Below are 21,574 nucleotides of genomic sequence, written 5' to 3'. Positions count from 1 at the left end.
ATTTCTGCTCCGTGAAGGGGCCACACTCGATGGCAAAGCGAGAGGAAAGCAAGAGTTTGAGAAAGCAGTTAAGTGGCAAGTCAGCCTTGTTTTGCGTCAGTGTAAGAATTGGTTTAGGGAAAATAAGTTCAATTCTGTGACTCAAATGATTCTGGATTCTTTGTTTAGAAAACAGGAAAGGGACAAAGGGTTTGCGGATGAATCGAATCTGAGGACCCTGACACTGCCATGATCTACCCCAAAAGATAGTAAACTGTGTAACCGTAGTAAACTGGCGTCCTCAGATAGGTTTCAGTCAGTGATGCAAAACCACGGAATATCGTGGAGTTGTGGGTGTAGCTATTGTAGATAATGAAGCTGTAAAAAGTCTAAAGAAAGCAAGTAAAACTATCTTAGGATTTTCAGTTCGAGCATTATTGACATTTTTGGATCAAAAAATGCTTTGTTGTGAGGCTGTCCTGTGTGTTGTAGGGTATTTAGCAGCATCCCTGGTCTCTACCCGTGGGATGGTAGGAGCACCCTCGCTCCACAAGTGGTGGTCACCTCAAATATGTCCAGACACGACTGAACATCCCTCTGGGTGAAATCACCTCTGGGTTGAGAAACACTCACCTAGAAATTAAATTGACCTGAAAAAAATTGAGGGAATATTATTGAAATCTTCAAAACCTGGGAAGTGGGGCAGATTGCATATAGGCTTCTTCATCAGTTCCCAAATGTTTAAAATGAAGACTAACTCTATTGAAGTTTGTTGAATTTAATTGAAGTCTTCCCTTTATAAGATTCTGGAGAATTTGCAAGCAATGAGTACATTCCACAGGGGGTTTGAGGGACTCTCAGAAATGATTAACTTCACTGCTTTATGAAGGAGAATCAGCTTTTCCCACAACACATTCCTGGTTCAACCAGAGAGGTTTAGCTTTAGTTGCAGAGTGATATAGATTCTGTTTTTTTGGTTTTGTTTTTGTTTTTGTTTTGATAATTTATAGACAAAACTTGGAAAAGTTTGCCTTAGTTTCGGTGGATAAAAATGAAACGCATTGAGAAATGATACAAGTTGAATGAAGCCCGTTCCCTTCGAATGTTGGTCGGTCCTTGTATTTTTCTCTCAACATGCCTCTCTCCGTCTCCTCCCAGGAAACATTGGAAATTCTTTTACGATCGACCCCATCTTGGGCTCCATAAAAACTGCCAGAGAATTAGATCGCAGTAACCAAGTGGCATATGACTTAATGGTGAAAGCTACAGATAAAGGCGACCCACCAATGAGTGAAATCACTCCTGTGCGGGTCTTTGTGACCATTGCTGACAACGCCTCTCCCAAGTTTACATCAAAAGAATATTCTGTTGAAATTAGTGAAACTGTTGGTGTTGGGAGTTTCGTCGGAATGGTTACAGCCCACAGCCAGTCATCAGTGGTATATGAAATAAAGGATGGAAATGTAGCCGATGCCTTTGATATTAATCCACACTCTGGAAGTATCATCACTCGGAAAGCTTTGGATTTTGAAACCTTGCCCATCTATACATTGACAATACAAGGAACTAACATGGCTGGTTTGTCTACAAATGCAACCGTTTTGGTGCACTTGCTGGATGAAAATGACAACTTGCCAGTTTTTATGCAAGCAGAGTATACAGGGCTCATTAGTGAATCAGCTTCAATTAACAGCGTGGTCCTCACAGACAGGAATGTTCCATTAGTTATTCGAGCCACTGATGCTGACAAAGAATCAAATGCCTTGCTTGTTTATCACATAGTTGAACCATCCGTACACAAATACTTTACCATTGATTCTAGCACGGGTGCTATTCATACCGTCCTAAGTTTGGACTACGAAGAAACAAGCACATTTCACTTTACTGTTCAAGTTCATGACATGGGAACACCACGTTTATTTGCTGAATATGCAGCCAATGTGACTATACACGTCATTGACATTAATGACTGCCCTCCTGTGTTCTCCGCATCATTATACGAAGCATCTCTTTTGCTGCCAACCTACAGAGGAGTCAAGGTCGTCACGGTAAATGCCACTGATGCCGATTCAAGTGCATTCTCACAGTTAATGTACTCCATCACTGAAGGCAACATTGGGGACAAGTTCTCAATGGACCGCAAGACTGGAACCATAACTGTACAGAACACGACTCAGCTGAGGAGCCGCTATGAGCTAACCGTCAGAGCGTCCGATGGCAGATTTGCAAGCTTCGCGGCCGTCAAAATTAACGTGAAAGAAAGTAAGGAGAGCCAGCTGAAATTTACTCAGGATTTCTACTCTGCCGTAGTGAAAGAGAATTCCACTGAAGCCAGGACGCTAGCTGTCATAACTGCCCTTGGGAATCCAATCAATGAGCCCCTGTTTTACCACGTCCTCAACCCAGATCCCAGGTTCAGAATCAGCCGCACGTCTGGAGTTCTGTCGACTACCGGCATACCGTTCGATCGCGAGCAGCAGGAGGCCTTTGACGTGGTGGTGGAAGTCACGCGGGAGCGGAAGCCTCCAGCCGTGGCCCACGTCATCGTGAAGGTCGTCATCGAGGACCAGAACGATAATGCCCCGGTGTTTGTCAACCTCCCTTACTACGCCCTGGTGAAAGTGGATGCCGCCGTGGGCCAGGTTATCCGCCACGTGACCGCTGTCGACAGGGACAGCGGCCGAAACGGGGAGGTTCATTACTCCCTCAAGGAGCGCCACGAACACTTTCAGATTGGATCCTCTGGGGAGATCTTACTGAAAAAGCCATTTGAACCCGACACCTTGAATAAAGAGTATCTCGTCACAGTGGTTGCCAGAGATGGAGGAGATCCAGCTTTCTCCACCGAGGTCATTGTCCCCATCACCGTGATGAACAAAGCCATGCCCGTGTTCGAAAAGCCTTTCTACAGTGCTGAGATCCCAGAGAGCGCACAGATGCACAGCCCCGTTGTCCACGTACAGGCCAACAGTCCGGAGGGCCTGAAAGTGCACTACAGCATCACCGAGGGCGATCCTTTCAGCCAGTTCACCGTTAACTTCAACACCGGAGTTATCAGTGTCGTGGCGCCCCTGGACTTCGAGTCCCACCCAGCATATAAACTGAGCATCCGAGCCACGGACTCCTTGACCGGTGCTCACGCTGAGGTCTTTGTGGACATCATTGTGGAGGACATCAACGACAACCCTCCCGTGTTTGCCCAGCAGTCGTATGCCGCCACCCTGTCCGAGGCATCTGTAATTGGGACGTCTGTGGTTCAAGTCAGAGCAACAGATGCCGACTCGGAACCAAACAGAGGGATTTCCTACCACATGGTGGGGAATCACAGCAAGAGCCACGATCATTTTCACATAGACAGCGGCACTGGCCTCATCTCGCTGGTCAGGACTCTGGACTATGAGCAGTTCCGGCAGCACCAGATTTCCGTGAGGGCTGTTGACGGCGGCATGCCCCCTCTGAGCAGCGATGTGGTCGTCACAGTGGACGTCACCGACCTCAACGATCACCCTCCCCTGTTCGACCAGCAGCTTTACGAGGCCAGAATTAGTGAGCATGCTGCCCACGGGCATTTTGTGACCTGTGTAAGGGCCTGTGATGCAGACAGTTCAGACACAGACAAGTTGGAATATTCCATCCTGTCTGGCAACGACCATAAGAATTTTGTCATCGACGGCAAGACAGGGATCATCACACTCTCAAACCTGCGCCGGCACGCATTGAAGCCATCCTACACCCTCCAAGTGTCTGCATCGGATGGAGTTTTTAGGAGTTCTGCTCAGGTTCATGTGACCGTGATTGGAGGCAATTTGCACAGTCCTGTGTTTCTTCAGAATGAGTATGAAGTGGAGCTCGCTGAAAACGCTCCCGTGCACACTCTGGTGACCGAGGTCAAAGCAGCTGATAGGGATTCGGGTATTTATGGTCACGTTACCTACCACATTGTCAATGACTTCGCCAAAGACCGGTTTTACACAAACGAGAGGGGGCAGATCTTTACTTTAGAAAAGCTTGATCGAGAAACCCCAGCAGAGAAAGTAATCCCCATTCGTTTCATGGCCAAGGACGCTGGAGGCAAGGTTGCCTTCTGCACCATTAATGTCATCCTCACAGACGACAATGACAATGCCCCGCAGTTTCGAGCAACCAAGTTTGAGGTGAACATCGGGTCCAACGTTCCCAAAGGGACGTCAGTCATCAAAGTCCTCGCCAGTGACGCCGACGAGGGCTCCAACGCCGACATCACCTATGCCATTGAAGCAGATTCTGAAAGTGTTAAAGAGAATTTGGAAATCAACAGAGCGTCCGGCGTAATTACTACGAAGGAAAGTTTAATCGGCTTGGAGAACGAGGTCTTCACTTTCTTCGTCAGAGCTGTGGACAACGGGTCCCCACAAAGAGAATCGGTTGTTCCCGTCTGTGTTAAAGTGCTCCCACCAGAAATGCGGCTTCCCAGGTTTTCAGAGCCATTTTACACCTATACAGTTTCTGAAGACGTGCCCATCGGAACCGAAATAGACCTCATTCGAGCAGAACACAGTGGTACTGTCCTTTACAGCCTGGTTAAAGGGAATACCCCCGAGAGCAACAGAGATGAGTTCTTTGTGATCGACAGGCAGAGTGGGAGGCTGAAACTAGAGAAGAGTCTTGACCATGAGACCACGAAGTGGTTCCAGTTTTCCGTGCTTGCCAGGTGCTCTCACGGTGACTACGAGCTGGTAGCTTCTGTCGACGTTAGCATCCAGGTGAAGGACGCCAACGATAACAGCCCTGTCTTGGAGTCTAGTCCATACGAGGCCTTTATTGTTGAAAACCTGCCAGCAGGGAGCAGAGTCATTCAGATCAGGGCATCTGACCTGGATTCAGGAAGCAACGGCCAGGTCATGTATAATCTAGATCAGTCGCAAAGCGTGGACGTCATCGAATCCTTTGCCATTAACATGGAAACGGGCTGGATCACCACGCTGCGGGAACTGGACCACGAGAAGAGAGACAGCTACCAGATCAAGGTGGTTGCGTCAGATCACGGTGAGAAGGTTCAGCTCTCCTCCACAGCCATTGTGGATGTCACGGTCACTGATGTCAACGACAGCCCCCCGCGGTTCACGGCCGAGATCTACAAAGGGACCGTGAGTGAAGACGACCCTCCTGGGGGCGTGATTGCCATCCTGAGCACCACAGATGCTGATTCTGAGGAGATCAACAGACAAGTTACATACTACATAACAGGTAACACTTGATGAAACCACATCGAGTGGTTTCAGAAGCATGGATTCTAAGATACATTCTTTTATGGCAGTTGAGAGTTAAAGATCCGATTGTAGTATGTTTAAAATAAGTATAAAGTAACAGTCTCTTAAGCCGTATTTCAAGTTCTTTGCCTGAGCAAGGCTAGTCCTTGTTTCATTAGTCAGATTTTGACTTTTATGATTCATTCTGTTGAACTTTATACATAGTATATAAAAAAGATATTACAATTTAAAAAATACAGTTGCAGTGTAGGCGGAAGTGTTACTGATAGTCTTGAAATCCTGTTTGGCTTAGTGCTGTGTTCAGATACACATTTTAGCGCTGCTGGCTTTGTTTTTTGGTTTTGTTGAGGCTTGGGGGAGCTTAGTAAACGGTAAAGCCAATAAAACAAATGTAAATGGAATTATTTTTTAAAAACTAACTTTTAAATTATACATCTTTTGTACCGTTTGTTTCTCCTACTACTTATTCCTCTTTTTTTTCAATTTCAACAAATTTGACTGTCATCTCCTTCCTTTGATTGCATAGGCGGGGATCCTTTGGGGCAGTTCGCTATTGAAAATATACAGAATGAATGGAAGGTCTATGTGAAGAAACCCCTAGATAGAGAGGAAAGGGACAATTACCTTCTGACCATCACAGCAACCGATGGGACCTTCTCATCCAAAGCTATAGTTGAAGTCAAAGTCCTTGATGCAAATGACAACAGCCCCGTCTGTGAAAAGGTAGGCTCCTCCTGTCTTCAAGGTCATATATTATGATTTCAGATTTCTTTCTTAAACCCTTCCGTCGGGCAGTCACATGGTGCTGCTGCACGTGGAGTAATTCAGATGTCTTCCACGTTGTAAGTTCTCAGTGTTTAAGTCGGGATGTGGTTGATGGAGCCAGAGTTGGAGTAGTTTCAGAAGTACTTTTGGGCTATGTTTAAAAAGCTTGAAAACATCATTCAAAAATACTGTGAATTATGGACAGGATTACAGTTGTATGTTAACTCTAAACATGCTCTGTTACATTTTCCTGAAGGGATTCCCTTCCTCTGGGGGTGAGGTTATGGAGGGGGGGATATTAGGCCAGGAGTTCTTGATACACAGCTCTCTTCTGCTCCGGCAGACTGTATTTAGAGCCCTTGCTTTTGCACACGCTAGAGGAACCCAGAGGTGCAGGGTGTGGCTTCTGCCCCTGCGGAGCCCATAGTTTTTAACACGAGGACAACGTGGGTACCAAGGAAGAGCTGTAGTTCCACATATGGGGTTGTTAGCTGTGACCTGACTCCTCTTTTGTAAGAAAAATAGTTCTGCAGACCCCTTGGATTTTTTATTCGTTTCCCATGTGTTCTGTGACCCCAGTTAAGTGATTTCTGTTCCTCCCTTGACAGTCATGTTAACTTTCAATGTTCTAAGTTAACGGTATTGTTTACAATCTTTGTAGACTTTATATTCTGACACGATTCCAGAAGACGCCTTTCCTGGGAAGCTGATCATGCAGGTCTCTGCGACAGATGCAGATATCCGTTCCAACGCTGAAATTACTTACACATTATTTGGTCCAGGTGCAGAAAAATTCAAACTAAATCCAGACACAGGTAAAGGTGGAATTTGGGCAAAACAGATTCTGTTTCAACACAGTCACATATTCAGGTGGTTTTGGATCACACAGATAGTTTGAAATTATATTTTGTTCTTGTAAATTTTACTCTCCTACTACAAAAATGGCATCTTTTAGAAAGGTAAGCAACAATTAACTCTGTAAAATTTACAGTGAGATAAAAAATGAACAGCAGCAATATCACCTACTTGAATCAAGGATTTAACATTTATAAGTTTTTTATATCACCTTCTTTAAAAAAGGAAAACAACTCAGTAGTTAAAGTATATCAAGCTTTCTGCTTTATCAACTTTCCATATAGTTTGTTTTATTGAACTTGTGACTATAAATTTATAATTCAGCATATTCATTAAAATGATTAATGATATTTTACCTGTCTTTAAAGCTCTAGGATTGTATTTCTCTTTGAATTTGTATTTTGTTAAAATTGGGGATCAAGTAACAGTCTTCTATTAAGCTTGCCCCCAAATTAATTACGGACATTTGAATCTAATTTTTGAGTCAGTTAAAAAAATACCTTGAACTTGGTAAATTGACAACTCTTCTGCTTTTTGACGTTGTATACAATACAAGAGACCCCAGCCTGGCGATCTTTATGGCTTAGAGCTGGCCCCTAGCAGGGTTTGACAACCTCCAACTCAGAGGGCTCCCCCAGCTGTTGACTCTGTCACCAACAAAATTATTCTCCAAAGGAAGGCCATTATTCAGATTTTATAAATGTAAGAGGAAGAAGGATGTCTGCTAGCAGTTACATCTTCAGTTTCAAGTGAGCCCCTGGGTATTTGTTTGTTTTTAGGGGAACTGAAAACATCAGCCCCCCTTGATCGCGAGGAGCAAGCAACTTACCATCTTCTCGTCAAGGCCACCGATGGAGGGGGAAGGTTCTGCCAAGCTAGCATTGTGCTCACGTTGGAGGACGTGAATGATAATGCCCCTGAGTTCTCTGCTGATCCCTACACCATCACCGTGTTTGAAAACACAGAGCCGGGCACACTCCTGACCAGAGTGCAGGCCACGGACGCGGATGCAGGTATAGCTCGGAAGACGCTCTTGACTTCAGACTGTGGCCGGGAAGACGCACTCGTCTTCAGACTATAGCCCGGAAGATGCTCTTGTCTTCAGACTGTGGCCTGAGGGGCTGTTTTAAAACACATTCATCCCCTTTCACGTACCCAGCCTGATGCATGTTGAGTAACTCACTGTTGTGTTAGCATTGGGATTTCCTCGGTGGCCCAGTGGTTAAGACTTCTGCCAGTATATGGCGTGTAGGTTAGATTCCTGTTTGGGAAGCTAAGATCCCATACGCCTAGTGGCCAAAAAACCAAAACATAAGCTGTATTGTAACAGATTCAGTAAAGACTTTAAAACTGGTCCAAAAAAACTTAAAAAAATGTGTTGGCATTAAAAATTGAGTGAAATCTTCAGAATAAGGAACTCATTTTTAATGAATATTCAGAATCTCAAAATTGTGCACAATGAACTTACTGTGATGCCTCTAAAATTCTAGCCTGTGATAACTGATTTTTATATCCCATTGAATTAATTGATAAAGGGTTATTTTTTGGTGAATAAAGCATTTGTGACAAAGAGATTTAGTATCATAGGAACGTAACAGAAGCAAACAATATGTTTTAGTTTTACAGACCTTTCAAGTGTTTTTTGGAGAAAGTAAGACTCTAGGATATATATTCATAGCATTTTGATAGCAGAGAATAGAAGTAATTCTTCAGTCATTCCTATACTGAGGAGTTAGACTATCAAATATATTAATTTTCAAATAAATGTTTGTCACTGAAGCTAAGTAATAAGTAGGCTTTATTTTTAAAGATCTGGGGTTTTTTTTATTTTTTTATTTTTTTATTTTTTTAATATAAATTTATTTATTTTAATTGGAAAGATCTGGGTTTTTAGAACATAAGTTCCTATATAATGTGGTCTTAAAAAAAAGTCAGATGACTATGAAATTTTATTTGTTTTAACTCAGTGAATCTTTCATTTAAAAGTTACATTTTTAAGATCTTAGTCAACAAGAATTTTTAAATAATATATATTAGCATTTTCCCTTTTCATATGTATGCTACATGTATTTTTTTAAATTTATTTTTTAATTGAAGAGTAATCGCTTTACAGATTTTGTTGTTCTCTGTCAAACATCAATATGAAATAGTCGTAGGTATACATATTTTTAAGTAGCATGCTTACATTTCTTGAAATAAAGCATTCTGACATGATGTGGTGTCTTGACAGGACTGAATCGGAAAATCTCCTACTCACTGCTTAACTCCGCTGATGGGCAGTTCTCCATTAATGAATTATCTGGAATCATTCAGTTAGAAAAGCCTTTGGATAGAGAACTCCAGGCAGTATACACTCTGACTCTGAAAGCTGTCGATCACGGTTTGCCCAGAAGGTTGACAGCTACCAGCACCATTGTCATATCTGTTTTGGACATAAATGACAACCCGCCTGTGTTTGAATACCGTGAATACGGTGCCACGGTGTCTGAGGATATTCTCATTGGGACTGAAGTTCTCCAAGTGTACGCGGCGAGTCGGGACAGTGAAGCAAACGCAGAAATCACTTACTCTATCATAAGTGGGAATGAACACGGAAAATTCAGCATCGACTCTAAAACAGGTAACCTACCACTCGAATGTGAGGAAGCCCTTATTCTGCCAGAAAGTCTAGATTGCTCAGCATTTTACTGGTACAATGACAGGTCATATGTTGTCAGTAGATACCCTAAAAAAGAGAAAACTCAAGTTTCCTTTGTGGTGTTATCTGAAGCGGGATTCATAGTGGTTTAGAAGGCTTTAAAACTATAGTTCTGCACACTAGAATCATTTCTGGCTTGTCTGTTATAGATACGAGCAAATTTAAGGAAAAAAAGCATCATACTCGAGTAACTTAGTAAAGATATCAGATGTAATAAATCAGCAAAGGTAAAGAGTGGAAGACAGTAGAAAATTTTGCATAATGGCTCCCTTTTTTTGTGCCCCTTGTGGATCTCATATGAAATAGCTTCCCACGTGAAACTGGAGTTTCGACCTCTTTGATCTTAGATTCAGTAGGGGCACCTGATAATTCATTAAATTGACTTCCTCATCCTGCTAGCTGTGTACAACTGGCAAATACCTGGACTGAGTTCCTTAGTGAGGGACTGCCAGTGAGGTCACAAGTCGCTGGAGCTCTTGACTCTGGCTGCATAAATACTTTTGTAGTCTTGTTAACCCGTCGACTGAAATAGCTGTAAGGAAATTGCTCTCTCCATTCAAACTGTGTTTAATTGTATGTGACTATTTCAGATGAAGGGTAGGTGTGTGATGATGCTATCTTAAAATGTATTTTTAGCACATATAAAATTGTTATTTTTAGGACTTTTAAGTAGAATAGACTGTAAGGAGGTAAGAAAGAAAGACGTTGAAAGATGTTAAAGGAATTATTAAATCAAAAAGGGATTAAAAAAAATGATAGAGTGTAAACAAAGAGTTACTCAAGAGATTTTTTAAAAGGATATGAATTTCTGTAAAAGTAGGAGAAGGAAAAGAAAATGAAAAGCCAAAGGATAGTTTTTGTTTTCTTTCTGTTCTATTAAAGTCTGTAGTAAACTGTCACTTAGAAGAGATAAGAAATGTATCATTTTTATAACAGGGATATAGTGAGTACTGAACAATTTAAGTTTAAAAGCAATTTAAATATTCCAAAGAGTATCAGGAAAGTAAAAGCAATAAAGAAAGTTCCCAGGATGAGCCAATTCCTGTTTTAATTATTGAATCAAGAAGTTAGAAAACATACATAAGTGGTAAGTAAACTATTGAAGGTTTCAGTCATAGGAGGAGAAGGTGGTGGCATTTTAAAGCACCAGAAGTAACTCTGATTTTCTACTCAGGGGCCATATTTATCATTGAGAATCTGGACTACGAAAGCTCTCATGAGTACTACCTGACTGTAGAGGCCACTGACGGAGGCACACCGTCATTAAGTGATGTTGCCACCGTGAGCATCAATGTAACAGACATCAACGACAACGCCCCAGTGTTCAGCCAAGACACCTACACGGCAGTCGTCAGCGAGGACGCTGTTCTTGAACAGTCTGTCATTACGGTGTGTGTCCTTTCCTCTACAGGTTTCTTCTGAGTCTGTGTAAGAATTTTCCTAGGGATTTATCCGTTTTCTTATTGCTGCTGCTGTTCTAATTCTGTTTATTTGTTTGTTTGCTTGTTTCTGGCTGTGCTGGGTCATTGCTGCTGTTCAGCGTTTCTCTAGTTGTGGAGGGTGGGGGCTACACTCTCAGTTGCAGAGCACAGACTTGAGGGCTTCCGTAGTTGCAATGCGTCAGTTCAGCAGTTGCGGCTCCTGGGCTCTGGAGCACAGCTCAGTAGCTGTGACACACAGGCTTAGTTGCTCCGTAGCATGTGGGATCCTCCCAGACCAGGGATCAGACTCGGGTGTCCTGCACTGGCAGGCGTATTCTTTTGAGCCACCAGGGATGCTCTCATCCAGTTCTTACAGTGGCCTTACTTGAAAATAATTGGAAGATGAGGAAATGTCTTTTATTAACCCAGTTACTGGCTCTGTTATAAGTAACTGCTGTTGATACCAGAAATTAGCTTAATAGACTTCTGTCACGTCCCCATCTGTCTCCTAAACAGGAGTGTGATGTTTTCTAGGTTATGGCAGATGATGCTGACGGACCTTCAAACAGCCACATCCACTATGCAATTATAGATGGCAACCAGGGAAGTCCGTTTACAATTGACCCTGCTAGAGGAGAGGTGAAGGTGACCAAACTTCTAGACCGGGAAACAGTAAGTGGAGAGATGAAGTTGTTTACAGATTATCAAATAAATAGATGGAAGTGCCAGCATTTTGGGAAATGTCAAAAGAACCAGCGTTGTTCTCAGGAAGTGACAAGCAGAATATAAACACCCGAAAAGCAATTATAGTATGAAGATCTCCGGAATATGTGATTTGTTTCATACTTAGTGGAATTTAAAGAATAAAAGTGTGTGTTTAGGATGAAACTGCTGTTGGCACCAAGTGTCTTGAGACACTTTGTGGAGCTAGAATCTGGGTTTTACATAACAGCAGAGATTTGGGAGATGCTAGTGTTGAGAGGAGGGAATTCCCCGTGAAGAACTGGGGGGAAGAAAGAATGGAGAAAGGCAGTCACGGGCTGTATTTAGGAGATTTTATTCAGTTGTGTTGGAGGAGAGTGAACTTACAGACAAGTGAGGGAGAGGTGTTTTAGGAACAGATATCAGGCCACAGACAAAGCCAGGATCCTAGGTTCAGGCTTGCACTGCGGGCGTTAGGTGGTTACCGACGTTGGTGCGCCCAAGTGCACCAGCGCGGGGGGATAGTCTCTGAGGGCCAGGCCTGCGGGAGGTCTGAGTGTTGTGAGGGGGTAGGAGGACCAGTGACAGTCGTTACAAGGCGACAGAGCCCAAGTGGGGACAGTAAGCAGTGACGAGACAAATGCGGGATCTTGGCCGAGGAAGAGCGAGGACCACAGAGCTGAGCTCTGGCCCTCCACAGAGGGTGGAGGTGGCCGATGCCTTGATGCTGTTCAGGCTTGCTGTGACTGAGGAGTGCCATTAAAGGAGGTCAAAGGGCATAGACTGTGCTCTGGGGAGAGGTACTCAAATGTGGTTTTGGGTGTGCTGATCTGTCAAGGAAAGTGGCATATTCAGTAGATAAAATTGTCCAGCCAGTTTTGGGCCACTTTAGTCCAACTTGAGACTTGAAAGCTGGAAATACAGAAAAGGCACGTGCCCCTGGAGATGATCATGGAAGTGATCTGAGGTTTGGAGGTAAATGTGAGCGAAAGAGGAGAGCAGGCAAGCAAGGCAAGCCCTCCCTCCCTGTCTCCATCCCTCCATCCATCCGCCCATCCACTCACTCACTCACCCTCTCTCACAGATAGGAGGGGAACTGCCGCAGAGGCGATAAAGGGAAGAAGTGAAAGAGCCTTCGCTCGGGGAATTAAAAGGGCATCGGGGGTAATGCAGACTGTGATTTCAGAAGAATAATGGGCACATCCAAGTTGAAAGGAGTTTGGGGAGATAGTGCTGAGATACTTCATAAAATCTCCATTCTTTAATTCCTTTTCTGACCCGTTATTTTTGAGCAGGGACTTGCCAAGAGATTGAGAAGCATGACTGTTAATGCTTAGGATTGCAGTACTGCTGGGCAGAACAAAAGTTAGTGTTTTTGACTTGAAACCGACTTCTCAAAACCTTGAGTAAACTCATGTCCATTGTGAGGTGGCCGGTGAGTTCCCTAGGCTGAGTCACTGTCTCCCGTGGGCATGTCTCGCAGGACTGGCCTCCTTCACTGCTTCCTCTGAAAGAGAGACCTTAAAAGGCGCTGTCCTAGCAGAGCAGCCACCCCACATAAGTCACCTTTTATAGTATGAAGTCACAAAGAGACGCGTCCTGGGAGATTGAGACAGTTGATGGCAATCCAAGTGCGACATCGATGGGGAAGATGAGCTGGAGAGTCCCGAGCATTGAGAATGAGTGAGCCCTCTAGGGCAGGAGACAGCTAGATGTGTGTCTGTTTCTAGCTGAGAGTCGCCCTGGGGCAGAGGGAAGGTTGCACTCTTTGACACGTGTGCACATCTTTTCTCATCATTTGTCTTCCTTTTCTGTCTTAATTTCTGTTAATAGATCAGCACGTTTTCAAAGTTAGAACATCTTAACAGAGCAAGTATGTTTCTGAGAGGCATCTGAGATCCTCCTCCGTGTTAGTAACTTTTTCTGTCGGGCAGACACATTCCATTCTGCAGGTGGCATGTGGCCATGCCCCTGTGTGCAGGTTAGGGAATCGCCCACCTGCAGGGCTCAGGGGACGGAGACCCTCAGATCTGCCCCTCTGGGGGTGTCAGAAGCACGCTTGAGACTGAACCCTGTTGTTTGGTCTTGTGGAAACAGACACACTTCTGTTTGTGTTTTCCCCGACAAGATTTCAGGCTACACGCTCACCGTGCAGGCCTCTGACAATGGCAGTCCCCCCAGAGTCGCCACAACCACCGTGAACATCGACGTGTCTGATGTTAACGACAACGCACCCATCTTCTCCAGGGGGAACTACAGCCTCATCATCCAGGTGACTGTGGGTCCTGGGCTCCTGGAATGCGTCCCTGTTGAAATGTGTGCTCTCACGGGCCTCGGTTGATCGTTTGAAATAACTTTCCTTTTCCAAAGACCGCTTTTGAGAAAAATGGGAAGGGTGACATTACAGGGCTCTCCGTCAATACTAAAAGATGAGCCATTTCCAAAATGCTTTTTTTTGGCTTTGGTTTTTAAGATAGGCTCAGTAGCTTGGTTCTTAACCTTACCTTCTGCCCTGCGTTTCCTCCTTGCCCCACGCAGACCCTCCCACTCCTCCGCCAAGCACCTCTCCCTTCCCCAGCCTCTCTACATACCCCCTCCCCTCCAGTCGCCCCTTCCCCACCCATTCTCCCTCTCCTTCTTTCCAACACCACCAGCCCCCCTCCCCTCTCCTCCTTCTGAATGAAGCAGCGATGTCTGTTTGCTGTAAATGTCCTGTTCTAGAAGGCTTGTGCAGCGTCTTGTTGACAGCTGTGTGGTTCTCTTCCCCTCTGCAGGAGAACAAGCCCGTGGGGTTCAGCGTGCTGCAGCTGGTGGTAACGGACAGGGACTCCTCCCACAACGGCCCCCCCTTCTTCTTCAGCATCGTGAGCGGGAACGAAGAGGGGGCGTTTGAAGTCAACCAGCAGGGAGCCCTCCTGACGGCGGCCGCCATAAATAGGAAAGTGAAGGATCATTACTTACTGCATGTTAAGGTACTCACGCCTTTCTTCATGGTGTTTTTTTTTATTTCGAGGACTCACGGAAAAGAGCCACTGCGGTGATCTATCTTCTCGTGTGAAAACAGCTTATGCCTCTTGAGAAGACAAAACTGCAAAACTGAATTAGAATTACAGTCTGGTTTTCTTTTTTTTTTTTCCTGTCAGATCTTCTTTTTTATCCCACAGCACTTGGCAAGGGCATATTTATTTATTTGGTTACTTTATCATAGACCTTCCCAGCTGGCGCTAATGGTAAAGAACCCGCCTGCCAATCCAGGCAACATAAGAGACGGGGATTTGATTCCCTGGGTTGGGAAGATCCCCTGGAGGAGGGCATGATAGCCCATTCCAGAATTCTTGCCTGGGGACTCCCCACGGACAGAGGAGCCTGGCAGGCTACAGTCCATGGGGTCGCAAAGAGTCAGACACGCCTGAAGTGACTTAGCACACACTTTAGTGTAGATGTTGGTGGAGCTAAGTTTCAGCATGAATCAGTGAAAGGGCTAGAAAGAAGTATTTATCCTGTGGTTTCTTTTAACAACCCATACATGCCAGAACTGTATACGATTAATTTTACCACTAAGTCACAACTATTAACAATCTCTTTCCTATGAATTCAAGCATCAATCCTCCAATTCCACTATGACCAATTAACATACCTACTCTGAAAAAGCTTTCTACCCTGTCCCTTGATAATGCTTCTCACGCAAAGAATTAAGTATCTATCAGTTGGTCACATTTTAGAACTTGAGCAGTGTAAATATATCTGTATTAAGTTGTGAACGATGACACAGACGAAGGTGATTTTTCCCCCCTTTTCCACAGGTGGCTGACAATGGAAAGCCTCAGCTGTCGTCTCTGACATATATTGACATCAAGGTCATTGAAGAGAGTGTCTATCCTCCAGCAATCCTGCCGCTGGAGATTTTCATCACTGCTTTCGGAGAGGAGTACTCAGGTGGCGTCATCGGGAAGATCCACGCCACTGATCAAGACGTGTACGACACGTTAACCTACAGCCTCGACCCGCAGATGGACAACCTCTTCTCCGTGTCCAGCACGGGGGGCAAGCTGATCGCACACAAGAAGCTGGACGTAGGGCAGTACCTGCTCAACGTGAGCGTGACGGACAGCAAGTTCACCACCGCGGCCGACATCATGGTGCAGGTCAGACAGGTGACGCAGGAGATGCTCAACCAGACGGTCGCAGTGCGCTTCGCCAACCTCACCCCGGAAGAGTTCGTCGGCGACTACTGGCGCAACTTCCAGCGAGCTTTGCGGAACATCCTGGGTGTGAGGAGGAACGACATTCAGATCGTCAGCTTGCAGCCCGCCGAGCCTCACCCGCACCTGGACGTCTTGCTGTTTGTAGAGAGGTCGGGTGTCGCCCACGTTTCCACCAGACAGCTCCTACAGAAGATCAACTCTTCCGTGTCAGACGTCGAGGAGATCATCGGTGTGAGGATCCTGGATGTGTTCCGGAAGCTGTGTGCGGGCCTCGACTGCCCCTGGAAGTTCTGTGATGAGAAGGTGTCCGTGGACGAAAGTGTGATGTCAACACACAGCACGGCCAGACTGAGCTTTGTGACCCCACGCCACCGGCGGACAGCCGTGTGCCTCTGCAGAGGTAACGCACACGGGGGTGGAAATGGGTGTGCGGGTCGGTCCACGTTACAGCCTTTGATGGTGACACAGAAAAGATCCGTTTTCTTGAAATCCCTATTCATTAGCTCTCCCTCTTCCCTCTTTTTTTTTTTTTAAAACAGAGGGAAAATGCCCACTTGTCCATCACGGATGTGAAGACAATCCATGCCCTGAAGGATCAGAATGTGTCACTGACCCCAGAGAGGAGACGTATACCTGCGTCTGTCCAGGTGGCGAGTCTGGTCAGTGCCCAGGTGAGAGGTTCAATTAAGAATAAAAGAGTGAAAAAATGTAAAATGTTAGTCCCTCAGTCGTGTCCGACCCTTTGTAACCCCATGGACTGTAGCCCACCAGGCTCCTCTGTCCATGGGATTCTCCAGGCAAGAATACTGGAGTGGGTTGCCATTTCTTTCTCCAGGGGATCTTTCCCAATCAGGGGTCGAATTCAGGTCTCCTGCATTGCAGGCAGATTCTTTCCCATCTGAGCCACCAGGGATGAGATGACATCTAATTACTTAAATTGCCATTTTTCTGGCTACTTGTGAAAGTTGTCTTTTCATTTGTTCATGGCCTGGTAGCACTTCTTCTTCTGTGACTGGCCAATTCATGCTGTCTGCTTGATTGGATTATTTGTCTGTTTCTTATTTTTAATGGATGGAGCTCTGTATAATTTTGAGTATTAACATTATTTACATGTTAATAGACCCCACTGTCTGTATGTCACTGGTCTTTTGATTGGCTTAATTTTTATTTTCTCATTTCTGAATAATTTTACAAAATAGTTTTCATCCCTGGATTGATATTAGTTTCATCGCTTTTGTAGAATATGAATTGTTTTACGTCTTGCTTGAGACCATTTTGCAAACCACCTTGAGGCTACGTATTTTTCTAAATTTTTTTCGAGTGATTTTTTAATGGCTATTTCATACCTGGATCTCTTATTTATCTTAGAATTCATTTCTCTGTGTTTTACAGTAGTCTAACTTATTCGCTGCAAATGGAAATCCAGTTTTGCTGTTGCTGTTTATGAAACAAATAGACATTTCCCATTGAATTGAATTTTGCACTGTATAATCTTAGATCCAAAACTTGAATTAGGGCATGGTGGTGGTGGGACAACTTATACAAATATGCCTAAACTTGTTCTGATTTATTTCTTCTCTTTGTGATTCCCAGGGAGTGCATCCGTGACATTTACTGGAAACAGCTTTGTGAAATATCGTCTAATGGAAAATGAAAACAAGTTAGAGATGAAGCTGACCATGAGGCTTCGAACGTACTCTGCCCACGCGGTTGTCATGTATGCCCGAGGGACCGACTACAGCATCTTGGAGGTAAGTGTTTGTGCATATTTGTATCTCAGATTGTGGGAGACTTTAAAAGTATAAATTCCATTGTATGTTCAGATGGCCCGTTTTTTTAAAAGAATAAGATAAGCAACATGAAATGATTTGAGTTCTTCCTTTAAATGATTCATTGATACCAACACATAAGTTCTGTGGGATGAAAGGCGCTTTTTGCTCTACAGTAACATAGACATTTACTTCTGTATTTTACAAACATTTTCAGGTTCTTATGACCATTACATTCAAACTCTGATATTAATCTTACTAAAATTATGGAGAGTTTATAGAAACGTCCTACATACACTTGAAGTGATGATCAGCTTACCTTCTCTCTCTTTTTTTTTTTTAATCAAGAGTGATTCGTTTTTAACTTTAAACAAAATCTGATGCTCTTCTGTTGTTTGGTTAGCAGTTGTCAGTCACTTACATAATGCCTTTAGGTTATGTAGTTGGAACTTTGATATCCCTGAGAGGCCTGGTTTTATTATTTGTACAGTAAACCAAGAAGCTAGTACTTAAATGCGAGGCCTTGGGTTTCCCTGGTAGCTCAGCTGGCAAAGAATCCGTCCGCAATGCGGGAGACCTGGGTTCGATCCCCAAGTCAGGAAGATCCCCTGGAGAAGGGAAAAGCTACCTTCTCCAATATTTCTTGCCTGGAGAATTCCATGGACAGAGAAGCCTGGCAGGCTACAATCCATAGGGTCGCAAAGAGTCGGACACGACCGAGCGACTTTCCCTTTCATCCCTACTTGCGCTAACTTGCTGCCTTCAGGCGGCAGACCCAGCCCCTCCTTCAGATGCGTGATCCGAGGCCAGGCTCGACGATTCCGCGGGAGTAACGTGCACAGTGATTGTCTCTGTCGCAGATCCACAACGGGAGGCTGCAGTACAAGTTCGACTGTGGCAGCGGCCCCGGCATCGTCTCGGTGCAGAGCATCCAGGTCAACGACGGGCTGTGGCATGCGGTGTCCCTGGAGGTGAACGGGAACTACGCCAGGCTGGTTCTGGATCAGGTCCACACCGCCTCGGGCACAGCCCCGGGGACACTGAAAACCCTCAACCTCGACAGCCACGTGTTTTTTGGGGGCCACGTCCGCCAGCAGGGCTCGCGGCACGGACGGAGCCCCCAGGTGGGCAACGGTTTCCGGGGCTGCATGGACTCCATTTACCTGAACGGGCAGGAGCTGCCCCTAAACAACAGACCCAGGAGCTACGCGCACATCGAGGAGTCAGTGGATGTGTCTCCCGGGTGCTTGCTGACGGCGACGGAGGACTGCTCGAGCAGCCCCTGCCAGAATGGGGGCGTCTGCCACCCCTCCCCAACGGGAGGTAAGCCTCATACCAGAGCCTCTCCTGAGTGGTCCATCCACGTGTATGCCCTGGGGGTGGAGGTCTCCCGGCATTTCTGCTTTTCTCCTTCGTGTGCAGTCAGTCAGTTTGGTCACGTACCACAACCGGCGTAAGTGATGCTTGAGTGGAGCTGGGCTTAGGGTTCATCCTGGGAGCGGCTGGAGAGGACAGTTTCTCTCCCGCTGAGCAGTGGCCTCACTACATTGCTTTTCCAGATGTGTGTTATTCTGCACCCTAGCCTCAGGAAACCACAGCTGACCCTGAATGCCTTTCCAGCCACATGGACGCCAACCAGCGGGTTGGAATTGGTTCCACATGGTTCTCCCTAAGCCTCCTTTTACCCACCGGCCCAGCGAGGGGCCTGCCAGCCTTGCTTACTCGAGATGGGGGTGGGAATGTGGTTTTCCATAAGGCCTTGGGCCCCCTTGGGTAAGTTAAGATGACCTTGATCAAGTCACAGGTTCCCTCTTCAGTCCTTTGTATTTGGGTGATACCAGCGGTGAAAGGTTTGGTGATACAGACAGCTTTGTACCCAGAGGGTATGGGGAACCGAACAGGATTTACAAGTCTTAGAGAACCAAATTTTCACTTAAACATAAAAACCAGTACCCTGAGACTTCTCTTTTTATGAGTTACTGAGTGATAGTACTTTTGGTTCCCATTTGCCGGTTTAGGTTATTACTGCAAATGCAACGCCTTGTACATCGGGACCTACTGCGAGGTGAGCGTCAACCCGTGTTCCTCCAACCCCTGCCTGTACGGCGGCACCTGCGTTGTGGACAACGGAGACTTCGTCTGCCAGTGCAGAGGGCTGTATACTGGCCAGAGGTGTGTAGGTCTCCCCAGGCTTCCGTCATTCACTAGAGCAGCAGCGCTTCTCGTGCCGTCGCATGTGCATGCAGTGTCTACATTCATTTGCTCCTGTAGTTGCAGGAAAAACATTGGGGTTTTATGCTTGTTTTTCCCTTGTCCTTCAGGTGCCAGCTCAGCCCCTACTGCAAAGATGAACCTTGCAAAAATGGTGGAACGTGTTTTGACAGTTTGGATGGTGCTGTCTGTCAGTGTGACTCAGGTTTTAGGGGAGAAAGGTAACTGACTTCTTTCAAGATCTGTGTTTGCAGCTCTCTGTAGGGTCACAGCGATGGGCAGATGCAACAAAACCTCAATACTTTGGACTGTGTTGCTTTAGAATTTGAATTCAGAGCTCATAGTGACTCTTTGTATAATTTATCTTTTCATTCTTTTAAAAAAAATTCAACAAGTGAACATGATATAAGGCTTGGAATACTATCTGCTTTGAATATAAAATGCTTTTATATTTTAAAAATGTGATTTATAAACAAGGAATGTATGGGTACTTGCAGGAAGTAACTGTGGAAACAGTAAGATTGTCTTTTTTTTAAAACAGATGCTCATGGGGTTGTTACCCATCTGTGAGATGGATGACTTTTTTTTCATCCTTTATGTAGCATCTAAAACATTTCTCAACTCTTTAGGTATCTTTGTGAGCCTTGCATAGTCTGAGAGGCGATCATTATTTTTGATGAAGAATATGAGGCACTAAGATGCCTGTTGTCGACTTTGAATGAAATGATTTTCGGCTCCAGGGGCCATTTCACCTTAGGCTTTCCACCAGGTTCAGTTTAAAAACTTGGTGCTTGTTACATACAAGTGCCTAGTGCTATACATCTACAAAAGCCTTCACCTATCCCTGTGTCTCCTGCACTGGCAGGCAGGTTCTTTACCGTTAGTGCCACCTGGGAAGCCCAGGTCAGTGTTGGGTGAGTCTTAGCCGTTAGTCTCTATGATGCTGCCAAGGCCTCTCCTAACCCTGGGCTGTCTCAGCAGGTGTCAGAGCGACATTGACGAGTGTGCTGGCAACCCCTGCCGGAACGGGGCCCCCTGTGAGAACACGCACGGCTCCTACCACTGCAACTGCAGCCACGAGTACAAGGGGAAACACTGCGAAGACGTGGCTCCCAACCAGTACGTGTCGACCCCCTGGAACATCGGCCTGGCCGAGGGGATCGGCATCGTCGTCTTTATCACGGGCATCTTTCTGCTGGTGCTGGTGTTCGTCTTCTGCCGCAAGATGATCAGACGGAAGAAGAAACCCCAGCCCGAACCCGAGGACAAACACTTGGGACCCAGCGGAGCTTTCTTGCAAAGACCGTATTTTGATTCCAAGCTGAATAAGAACATTTACTCTGACATACCACCCCAGGTGCCTGTCCGGCCCATCTCCTACACCCCAAGCATTCCAAGTGACTCTCGAAACAACCTTGACCGCAACTCCTTCGAAGGGTCGGCTATACCTGAGCACCCTGAGTTCAGCACCTTCAACCCTGAGTCCATGCATGGACACAGGAAGGCCGTGGCCGTCTGCAGTGTGGCCCCAAACCTGCCTCCCCCGCCGCCTTCAAACTCTCCTTCTGACAGCGATTCCATCCAGAAACCTAGCTGGGACTTCGACTATGATAGTAAGAACGGTTTTCTTCTTTTTGATAAAATGTCTCTGACCTCACGCCAGTATAGCGTCTTTGTTAGTGATGAACGTGCCCAGACTCCACAGAGCTCTGGTACGATT

General features: G+C 45.6%; 1 protein-coding gene across 1 annotated transcript in view; it reads left to right on the top strand.

The window, feature by feature from the left end:
* FAT1 (FAT atypical cadherin 1) overlaps positions 1-21,574 on the top strand; it is a 106,505-nt gene that overhangs the window by 76,815 nt on the left and 8,116 nt on the right. The window contains exons 10-25 of the mRNA XM_052661434.1: positions 1,138-5,205; positions 5,755-5,951; positions 6,655-6,808; positions 7,628-7,861; positions 9,079-9,468; positions 10,721-10,935; positions 11,502-11,639; positions 13,798-13,941; positions 14,444-14,641; positions 15,473-16,274; positions 16,414-16,545; positions 17,468-17,625; positions 18,504-18,966; positions 19,662-19,815; positions 19,965-20,075; positions 20,836-21,467. Of these exons, the coding sequence (XP_052517394.1) occupies positions 1,138-5,205; positions 5,755-5,951; positions 6,655-6,808; positions 7,628-7,861; positions 9,079-9,468; positions 10,721-10,935; positions 11,502-11,639; positions 13,798-13,941; positions 14,444-14,641; positions 15,473-16,274; positions 16,414-16,545; positions 17,468-17,625; positions 18,504-18,966; positions 19,662-19,815; positions 19,965-20,075; positions 20,836-21,467 (8,190 nt within the window). The remainder of the gene's footprint in view (positions 1-1,137; positions 5,206-5,754; positions 5,952-6,654; positions 6,809-7,627; positions 7,862-9,078; positions 9,469-10,720; positions 10,936-11,501; positions 11,640-13,797; positions 13,942-14,443; positions 14,642-15,472; positions 16,275-16,413; positions 16,546-17,467; positions 17,626-18,503; positions 18,967-19,661; positions 19,816-19,964; positions 20,076-20,835; positions 21,468-21,574) is intronic.

The sequence above is a fragment of the Budorcas taxicolor genome, chromosome 24 (assembly GCF_023091745.1).
Source record: "Budorcas taxicolor isolate Tak-1 chromosome 24, Takin1.1, whole genome shotgun sequence".
In the NCBI taxonomy this organism is placed as follows: domain Eukaryota; kingdom Metazoa; phylum Chordata; class Mammalia; order Artiodactyla; family Bovidae; genus Budorcas; species Budorcas taxicolor.
The sequence above is the reverse complement of the archived record's forward strand: the minus strand, read 5'-3'. Positions and strand labels throughout refer to the sequence as shown.